The sequence below is a fragment of the Clinocottus analis genome, unplaced genomic scaffold (genome assembly GCF_023055335.1).
Source record: "Clinocottus analis isolate CAN_PGR_092001 unplaced genomic scaffold, fCliAna1.0.p SCAF_21, whole genome shotgun sequence".
Lineage (NCBI taxonomy): Eukaryota > Metazoa > Chordata > Actinopteri > Perciformes > Cottidae > Clinocottus > Clinocottus analis.
The window spans coordinates 3023467-3034385 of NW_027175943.1; the positions used below are offsets into that span (position 1 = coordinate 3023467).

The 10919-nt window shown below is 46.7% G+C and overlaps 1 protein-coding gene across 1 annotated transcript; it reads right to left on the reverse strand.

Annotated features, from left to right (window-relative positions):
- Nucleotides 1-236: 236 nt before the first annotated feature.
- Nucleotides 237-8288, reverse strand: btr12 (bloodthirsty-related gene family, member 12). Its single transcript, XM_068588094.1, has 8 exons — nt 8250-8288; nt 6831-7312; nt 5687-5878; nt 5327-5422; nt 3598-3831; nt 2544-2691; nt 1763-1789; nt 237-1034 (listed from the first exon to the last, which is right to left on the reverse strand). Exons 1-8 carry the CDS (start codon nt 8254-8256, stop codon nt 496-498), a joined length of 1725 nt encoding a protein of 574 aa, XP_068444195.1. The 5' UTR covers nt 8257-8288; the 3' UTR covers nt 237-495.
- Between the last annotated feature and the right edge of the window lie 2631 nt (nt 8289-10919).

The window sequence follows — 10919 nt, forward strand, 5'->3', positions numbered from 1 at the left end:
GAAAATTTGGTCAGAAGTTATGAAAAATTAGTTAAAAGTCATGAAAATTTGGTTGAAAGTCATGAAAATTTGGTTTAAAGTAATGAAAATTTGGTTAGAAATCATGGAAATTTGGTCAGAAGTTATGAAAAATTGGTTAAAAGTCATGAAAATTTGGTTAGAAGTCTTGAAAATTTGGTCGAAAGTCATGGAAATTTGGTTAAAAGTCATAAAAATTTGATCAAAAGTCATTAAATTTGGTTAAAAGTAATGAAAATTTGGTTAGAAGTCTTGAAAATTTGGTTAGAAATCATGGAAATTTGGTCAGAAGTTATGAAAAATTGGTTAAAAGTCATGAAAATTTGGTTCGAAGTCATGAAAATTTGGTTTAAAGTCAGAAAAAAATAGTTAAAAGTCATGAAAATGTTGTTTAAAGCCATGTAAATTTGGTTTAAAGTCATGGAAAAGCCGTCGGTCCACATGTGCATGAACCCTGCTGCGGGCGTCCTGAAGGCCTCAGGTGTGCTTCACGGGCGAGATGACGAGCGGCGCCGAGTTCTTGCCGTCCTGCTGGAGACACGGGCTGAAGATCGGGTACAGACTCTCGCTGAAGGTGTCCATGAAGGTGTAGAGGTGCAGACGCGCCTTCACGTCGTAGAAGGAGATCTGCCCGCCCTCGTAGTCCAGGAAGACGCCCACCTTGCAGGGCTGGGCGGCGAGCGGCAGGGCCAGGCGGGGCGCCGCCAGGGCCTTCACCTCGCCGCCCTTCAGCCACAGGCACCAGTAGCCGCCCTCGGGGCTCAGCTTGATCTCGCCCTTGCGGCGGGCCGTGGCGCTGGCCATGCCCAGCGTCCAGGCCGTCTTGCGCCCGAGGTCCACCTCCCAGTAGTGGCGCCCGGAGCCGAGGCCCTCGCGGCCCAGGACGAAGAGGGCGGGGCTGAAGCGCTTCGGGCCCTCGGCGTGGACCGACTTGCGCTCTTCGAACCGCACCTGGCGGCCGTCGTCAGACACCACCAGGTTCTTCTGGGACGTGGCGGGGTCCAGGATCACCTCGCCTGGGCAGAAGAAGAGGTTTATTACGTAAACATGGAGTTTAGTGACCTTCGCTTTTAGTGGATTATAACGTAGCTAAACACCTTTGGCTATTTGCAGGACCTTCAATCTATAACGATTCACCATATTTTAAAAATTAATCATCCTTTTTTTTGCTCTAGAATACACATGATGTCGTAATTTCATCTAAAAATGCTCTAGCGAACTAAAAGTACAACGTACCATGACTTGACTATACTCAAGTGAAGTAAAAGTACCTTCAAGGTTGTACTTAACTTACTTGTATTTAACCCTCAGGCCTGGTTTTCCGAAAAATGGTTATACTAAATTCAGATTATCTCCTCAACCACAAGACCTATTTAAATAATTTAAAAAAAATATAATATACAGAAAACCCTTAGGAGCATATATAATAAGTACATATATGTATTACTGGTATACTGGTTTATGATAGTGCACAGAAAAGAAAAAATATATACTGCAAAAAATATATAATTTAAAATTGTATTTTCTTATTGTAACTATATTTTATTTCATATATAGCTATGTATGTATACAGTACACACTGCATAATGGTGCCAGTGAACTTTGCCCTCTTTAACTGGGTACAAAGCTCCTGGTTGTGGAGAAACGGCGCCCCCTGGTGGACGTTTGGGAGAACTGTTCTGCTCCAGTGAAATATCTCAAGAGTCAAAGTGCTGAGCGCCAAATGCATTAAAGTCTCACTCACTTGAGTAGTTCTGGAGCTTCCGGAGCTCTGAGAGAAAGAGAGAGAATGAGAGAAAGAGAAAGAGAGAGAGAAAGAGAAAGAGAGAGAGAAAGAGAGTCAGCAAGACATTCTTCTACAGAGTCAGAGCAGATGGCTCGTGTGGGCGGTAAACATGGAGACCTCCAGACATGTGCTTCTGTCAGTCGGCTCTCCGTTGAATCCAGGCGGTGGTGAACTGCGGCGTCAACACCATCTCCATCTGTCCGCCCATCTTGTGTGTGTGTGTGTGTGTGTGTGTGTGTGTGTGTGTGAGTGTGTGTGTGTGTGGGGACCCGGCGATGAGTCGCGTATCTATTTCAAAGAGCTCGTGCGGTGACCTACATTTGGATTCCGCTCAGCAAAAGGCACCAGAAGCTGTTGACATGTTACTCTCCTTTTGGAGGCCAAACACTGAATCTCGCCATGAGGAAGACTTTTCAAGGACATTTTTTTTATCATCCAGGGGATGGACAAAATAACAGGAACACCTAACAATGTAATCCAACTTTTGACAGCCAGTTTTTGTGGGGTTTTGTGCCGCTTATGTAGCGTTTTGTAGCATTTTGTGGTGTTTTTGTAGCGTTTTGTAGCATTTTGTAGCGTTTTGTGGTGTTTTGTGGCATTTATGTAGCGTTTTGTAGCATTTTGTAGCGTTTTTGTGGTGTTTTGTGGCATTTATGTAGCGTTTTGTAGCATTTTGTGGTGTTTTTGTAGCGTTTTGTGGCGTTTTTGTGGTGTTTTAATGTCGTTTTGTGGCCCTCACCTTTCCCGTACAGCCTCTTCAGCTCTTCCTGGAACTTGTCCACGAGGCCGCTGACGGAGGACCGGATGGTCCCCAGGTAGAGGTCGGTGTTGACGCTCACCGCCGACCAATCGGTGGGCTCGGGAGACGGCGTCAGCGCCGTCAGGTTCTGCAGGCGGGGTGGGGAAACGGGAGAGAGAGGTCAAGCGAGATGGATCGATCCCCCTTCTCGGGAAATAACGTCTACATGTGACGTCTGTGAGGGTGAAGCATGTCGACAGAGTGCAGATGCGTCAAAGGAGAGAGGCGAGAGTTACAATTACAGAACAGGGGGATTGTGTGTGTCTGCATGTGCTCTCAACTTTGTTCTGGGAGAACATGTGCGCTTCCTCTCGCACTCGCCGGGAAAAAAAAAAATACTTCAAAGGCGTCTTTCATGAGAGGAGAAAAAAAATCAACATTTTATCTCCATAAACAGTGCAGGGCAAATGCACGAGGGGGGGAGGGGCAGAAGGATGGGGAGCGGGCGGGGGGGGGGCAGAACAGCTGGCTGTGTTCTGTGTGCACGAGGCTTTTGATGTTGCGTTGCCAATCTCTTAGCAACCGCCTCCGATAATTGGCAGTGTGGACATGATGAATAATGATAGAAAGGAAAACAGGATGTTTGAAACACGTATATATGTTCCAGTCTGGGTTTTAACCGCATTAATAGGAGTGTATGAAGTCCAGGTGAAGGTGGAATATCCGCAGCGGGATGCTCCAGTGTGATTTTTAACTAATTAGCTCCCACGCTGTCCTCAATGCATATTAAGTGTGTTGTGTATGTAGGCTGCACGCTGGAAGACTGAATAATGAAGTCACACTTAATATGCCGGCATGCATTTTTAAAATTACACTTGGGCCGTGGTCTTGATTTCAAATGTTGATCGGCACAAGCCGGAGGGGGTGGAAGTGGGGCAAGTTGCGGAGGACCAACAGCTGGAAAATTTGCACACAAAAACAGCCGAAATTTGAAATAGAGACATTCTTTCGTCCATGTTCGGAGCGGCAAAATGTCCCTCGGGGGCCGCCGTACCTGCAGGAAGAGCACTTTGTCCGACGTCTGCGAGAAGGCCTCCAGCTCGTTGCTCCGCCTCCTCAGCTGGCTGAGCTCGTTCTCCAACCCCCGGGCCAGTTCCTGAGCGTGCCGCTCGGCCTCCCGCTGCCTGCCGGCGATCAGCTCCACCAGCTCGGCCTGACTCTGCTCCACCAGCCGCTGCAGCTCGGCGAACACCTGCCAGCTCTCCTCCAGCTCCCTCTGAGAGCCAGCCTGCACGCCGGAGACGCAGAGGTTTAGAAAACCGTCACCGGCACTAATAACGCCGCAGTTATTAATAACCCTGTTTGTTATGTTCCTTCTCATCTGTTCGACTCTTTTTAAATCCCCTCGTGTTACTGTTTTTTACATCGTATGCGTGAATCCCTTTGACGTGCCTTGTTGTTGAGGACGTGATATAAATAAACGCTCCACGCCTTCAGGCCTACGTTTTTTTTCCTCTCCCATAACCGTAACAGGGTTAGGCCTGGAATAAAAACATTAAAGACAATTAAGGAACAAAAAAATAGGCCGTGAAATGCAGCTCCAGTCATGACACGGCTCTTTTATTTAAGCCTCGTCCAACCGGACTGACGGGTTAGTCTCCTCTTAGCCAATAGGAAACCAGCAAGCCCTTCATCTGGAAGTTCCCCTGCATGGGTTTCAATGCTACGCTCCAGTTTCCAGCTCAGTTTTTTATTCTCCCACAAAGAGAATATGTATAGAGAGGTTTGTGTTTTCCTTTTATTCATTATCATCGAGCGTATTCTCCGCTTACTCGACTCAAATCTAAAGAATCCAGAGAGGCTTTATTGTCTTTATCTCTATGTCCATCACGCACATGTGCAGAGTGTTTGTACAGTTAACACACACACACACACACACATCCTGATGTCCAACCCTCTGGTAACTCAAACCTCATTGTAGCTGTAAATCTCACTGAGCAGGAAACCGAGAGCAGCTCTGAACCGGGGAAATGACTCTCACGTCCAAAACCTCAAAGACAATTTGACCATTTTACAACCACAACTCGTCCTCCGTGTTGTGTTTGGAGGCGGACGCGCACGCCGGTCGCACCGGTCCGACGGCCTCAGACGTGGATCTGAGTCTGGAGACGCACGAGAAAAACAAGCTGGAAGACGAAGACGAAGACGGAGACGGAGACGCGGCCTCTCTCACAAAAGCAGAGGCCTCGAGCCCGAGACTCAACAGACCTGCGTCCCGCCAAAGTGCCCTCGCTTGGGTTTTGTGTGCTTTGCGCCTGCACAACAGAGCAAATAAAGCTTTACATGCGAGCCGACTGAGCTAATATTTAACAGAAGGAAACTGCGACAGATCCACGCACCTTAAAAACACACACGTTTAAAACGCACAAAGTATTCAATCCAAAACTAGAAGACGGATAATAACATTCGGGTGTTTGTCAGTCAGTGTCTTCCTGTGTTATCTTGATCAATACTGTCTCAAATCCTATTTAACTGGTTGTCAGGAGGTTTTTCCTGTTTCCCTCCTCCGAAGCGGACTCGTGTGGATTTAATCAAGTGGATGAAACGTCTCGTCTTGAGCTTCAAACAGCTGCAAATTGACACCGACACTTTCAAAACACGCTGTGTTTTGTCGCCCGGGGCTCCAACAACACACACATGCCCAGTGAAGACTCACTTGGTCTTCTTCTTCTTCTTCTTCTTCATCATCTTCTTCTTCTTCTTCTAGCCTTCAGGAGACTCACCTTGATGACCTTGATGGATTGTTTGATCTCCTCCAGCTTCTTGGCTCTCTCCTTGATCAAATGTTTGACCTCCGACTTCTTCTTGCTCAGATTACTCTGCGACAAAAGAACAGTCACTGAAATCAACATCGGCAATAAATAATCAAAACCATTCACATCGAGCCCAAATAATCACAAAAGTCAGTGGTGAACACATTTGTTTTGCAGATGGCCTTTTATTTCTCCTCTTTTTGATGTGCCACATGTCAAAATTATATCAAAATGAGGCTTAAATGTGGTGTTTTGTGTGTGTTGCATATTGCACTACTTAAGTTCACCGGCCCTCTCATTGCTTATTAATAGCGTGCGGCTGCAGCTCACCATCTTCTTCTTCCACTCGTGGTCGACGGAGGCGATGTCGTGGGACTTGTGCGTGGACTCGGCGCACGCCGTGCAGATGGCGGCGTGGTCGGTGCGGCAGTAGACCTCCAGCAGGCGCTCGTGCTTCTTGCAGACCTTCTCCTCCAGGTGGAAAGTGGGCTCGATCAGACGGTGAGACATCAGGGGCTTCACCTGCGAGGAGGAGGAGGCAAATAGTTGGTGTTTGAATGCGATATCTTCGCATAATAATGCAAAAATAAATACGTTTTAATGTGGCAGGAGACATATAAAGCTCATTATCAGGTTCCTACTTGTATTTAGAGTTTCTACACAAACACATTTACATGTTTTAATGCTCCAAAATCTTTCCCCCCAATACTATCCATCTGAATATACCTGTATTCACCCTCATGATGTTTTATCCCGTCTCTTTAAGCCCCTCCTCCAAAAAAAGCCCAGTCTGCTCTGATTGGTCGGTTACAAATCCATCCGGATAGAGCGTTTTGATACTTCAAGTGTGCATATATAACACTTAGAATACTTTAAATACACAGTATCAACATAGAATATGTTTTATAATGTATATTACACCTTTGAACAGTACATTATGGACGATACAGTACTGCCTCTTGTACATTATTGACGATACAGTACTGCCTCTTGTACATTATTGGCGATACAGCACTGCCTCTTGTACATTATTGACGATACAGCACTGCTTCTCGTACATTATTGCTTCATTACAGTCCTGCAACCTTTTTTTGAGATTTGGCGTGACTAAGTATGACCTAATAAGATAAGATATGTGGCATTAGTGCCAATCTTGGCTGAACTAAACAACCGCTCTGGAATGTTCTCGTGACGGTAGAGCCGAGAGGTGTGTGTTGTTTGCGAGCGTGGGTGTGACGTGTGTGCTAAAACATTTAATGATACGTAATGCAAGACACATTTAATGTATAATCCCCCTCTTTGAGAGGCGTTAGTCTCTCACAATAATTAAAAACAGGGTGTTTTATTCAACTTCGAGGTCAATTTGGTGGGCCAAAGTACTGACAGTTATTCAGAAAAGACAACAAAGAAAGGCATTGCCAAGGAGAAAGAAAACAGATGTGTGTTATCTTCCCGATAGAGGATACAAACGGACCTTCCTGTGATGCCTGAGGTGGACCTCGCAGAACGATCCGGGGCAGTTCACGCAGGACTTGAGCGCCTTCACCTTCCTCCCGATGCAGGCGTCACAGGGAACCTCGCCGGCCCGGGCGAACTCCCCGTTGTCGGACCCCGGGGAGCTGACGTGGCTCGTGTCCGAGCTGAGATTCAAGGTGGACCCCCGCGAGGCCCCGCCGGCTCCCACGGCGCCCACGGCCCCTCCGGCCAGCATCAGCCCCTGGAACTGGGAGGAGATCTCCGCCAGGACCCGGTTGACGCTCATCTCGGGCTTCTTGGAGTAGCTCTTCTTGCACATGGGGCAGAGGAACTTCTTGCTGTGGTTCCAGTAGCCCTGCAGGCAGGCCTTGCAGAAGCTGTGGCCGCACGGCGTGGAGATGGGCTCCACGAACACCTCCAGGCAGATGGAGCAGGTGAACTGGTCCTCGTGGAGGACGCGGCCTCCTGGAGAGCTTGTGCCTGGAAGGACGACGAAGGAGACGCGGGACGTAGATCAGACTTTTTAACGGAAAAAACATTTACTTCTTCTTGCGCGCACAAACCGACGGGCACACCGGCAAACAGTAGATGGGATTAAAGCGTGGATTGAAGAAAAACACTTTGTTTTACAGAGAAAGAGAGAGAAAGAGCTGAGGATATGTGGCGTTTGTGGACCAGGGTCAAAGGTCAGTGGCCGCAAATCGGCTACCGCTCCTTTTGTGGCTTGAATGAGGTCACGAAGAAGAGTGGGGAAATGATGCCATCGCGCGCAAGAGAGCACAAAGTCTGTCCACGCGAGCAGGAAGCGCCTCGACGGCGTCACTGTGTGCAGAAAGGTGAGAAACTATCCGAGGAATGCAGAAACTCAGGACCTTCTGCCGCCCAGCAGCGCTTCAGGTTTACAAGACAAACACAACTCCCACTGGAAATGTACACCACTCTGCTGCTTTAGGAGGCTGAATGGCTTGTTTTTTTTCCCCCATGAAACCCAAAAGGACCAAACACATGTCGACATATCAGCTAGTGTAGCGTCATTTCAGGTCATTAACATAGTTACGATAAGAAAAAACAACTTTTAGTTGTTGTTTTCGGAGAAATCTTTTTTTTTTTTCGTGCGCTATCATAAACTTATACACCACTAACACATATATAAACTCATTATCTATGTTCACAAGGGTTTTCTGTATGTTAAAGCTTTTTAAATGATTCAAATAGACCTTTACGTTGAGGAGATATTCAGTATTTTAAGTAAGTCAGGCTTCGCTGTGAGTGTTGCATTAATATTTGACACTGAGGTTCTCTCTCTTCCACTGTGCATACACAGCAACCAAACACAACCAAACACACCTTGTCCTTGTCCTACAGTCAAAAGAAGAGGCTTCACTGGGAGAAGCCGGTGAGATAAAGCAGATCTTACCCTGCATGTTGTCCTCTCTGACGCGAGACACTGCGGCTCTTCACTTCATGCACTTTGCTATGAATCACACGGCGGCAGGTGCTGCTCTCTTCCTGAAACCTGGAGGGAGGCCCTCCCAGTCGCAGCGTGACACACCCGGACGCTCACACACACACACACACACACACACACACACTCACACACACATGCCCTCCCTTTCTTATCGCACTCCGGTTCCAACGACTGCAGCCCGGGACGTCCCGCGCTGATCGGTGTGAAGTATCGATCTCTTGAACCGATCAATGGCTGTAAATAAGCTGTTGCAGGTGAGTTAAACTGTTCTGCTGCTGTGTAGTTTCTGTTGTTCCTGTCAGACGTATAAATGGGGTCATAAAGGTCCTTTACGGTGTGAAAGAATATGAATCATTTGTGACTATCTGAAGCTTCATTTTACTTATAAATTTGGGGAAAATACAGGTAATTACTTTATGTATGAAGTCCCTAAACCTCCATCTAGAAATATTCATGCAGTTTAGATTAGAAATTGTACTTTTTCCATAACATGTATTATTATGTGTGTGTTTTAAAATGTTTGGATGCACCAAAAAATATAGAAAATATATCTTAAAATGTATATATGTGTACTTAAAATCACCCAGATGGAAGTAAAAGGTTAAACAAACACCAGAAATCATGTCAATCGGGATTTAATGACGAGTTTCATTGCAGGGAGGGAGGGGCTCGAACCAGAATATCCCCAAAATATGAAAAGATAATCCAAAATGTTGTCGTTTCCAATGCTGGTGGGACTCGACCTCAACCCATCCTAAATATAATCACAACTTCTCAGAAGTACAGACCACAACCTGCAACACGAAGACTCTTTTCATCTCAAACTCGACGCTTCTCTCGGAGCCGTCACGTTATGCAATCTTTCACTGCAGGGAACTAGAAGACTGTGTGCTGTGAATCCTGTAATCCAGATGATTTTCTAAACAACTGGACTGGACTATGATGTGCTGACCAACGTCTCCAGTGAGAATGTGTTATATTGGCAACACAACTGCATTACTTTCATGTTATTTTTGACCATTTGCACAGTGAACTGTGACTGTTACTCTGCATATATTTAGTGTGCAGCGTGAAACTATTTCGGAGCGTTTCTTTGTGTGAGAATCTCAGGTTGAGCGAGTGCGGGGATTAATCAAGGCAAACCACGAACAGGTGTGTGTCTGTGTGAGTGAAGGCAGGTGTGCAGAGCTGATAACGAGCAGCTGTAACGCTCTTAAATATCCGTCCCCCAGAGTTTAGACGTGGTTTTGATGGTGTTAATGAAGTGTTTGGTCCAGTTTGAACTCACTGGTTTGCTTCTTAATCTGAACCGGCGAGGGAAATGAAAACATTAGTTGTAGTGGAAACACTTTTATCTGGAGAAAGCACATGTTTTTATTTGTACAAACACAACCGTCACTTGTAAACCTGTTCCATGTCTTCGTTGGGCAACCCGAGCAGCTCAAAAACCATGTGGACAGATCTCAACTTGTGCTCAGCGCTGGGACGAGATGGAGTCAGCGTTGGTCACCAAAGTTGCTGCAATTGAGCTCAAGGGTGACATGAATGTCTGCACAAAATTGTGTGGCAATCCACCGAATAGTTGCTGAGACACTTCAGTACAACTGACAGACGGCCATCTTTAGAAGCGTTCAACACTGTCCAGACGATGACGTCGTCACACTGAATGAACACGGCTGGACTACTGAACAGGCCGAGCAGACGCAGGCCGAGCAGACACAGGCCAACGGAGCCAAAATGTCAGGAGCCCTTCTGGCCTTTACCACCAAAATGTCACTCAATGAGATAAGAATACCAACCAGGAAGAGACTCAAACGAAACCTACAAACGCTAAAGAAATGGAAAGAGACACATGAGACGTATCAATCATGAAGAGACTCAAAATGGCCACAAAGAGACACAAAAAGACGAGTAAAACGACTGCAAAGAGACACCAGACGACTGAAAAGGGACTCAAAACGCCCATGAAAAGGGGCACAACAACAACAACAATAGACTCAAATGACCGCAAAGAAACACAAAACCACACAGAGTTGCGTCGTTACTACAAAGCAACAACTGCAAAGAAGTTTTAAAACTGCAAAGTCTGTGTCTAGCTCTTGGAGGAGAGGTGGAAGGGCATTTGTCTCATCATCAACCCCACGGGCATGAACACACAACATTTTAATTGTATTGTCCTTCAAAGGTTCTTCTTTTAGTGCAATGCAGTCTGCAGCGTTGATGTGTCAGAAGCTGCGTTGCTTCATCTCCACCACTAGTGGGCGACCTCGCTCTGGCGTTGAGGCAACAGCAGCTCCTCCACAGACGCTTTACAGTCGAGTTGCGTTTCCACCTGATACGGCAACGTGAGAGCACAACAGGCTCAAATTCCCCAAAAGCAATCAGTGTTGGTCTTAAAGGGGAGGTGTGTGTGTGGAGGGGGGGGGGGGGTCACTGTCCAACCACGATGATGTCATGATGCAGTCCATGTAAGTTTCCGATAATCCTGGAAACGGCAACTTTTGGCCGACGGGCCTGAGACCCAGCACCTCGTGGTCCGATGAGACGTTAAAGAGACGCCGTTGATCCTCTTCACCTCCTGCAAACGTCACTGCGTCTCTTCCTGCCTGTTGTCTCACG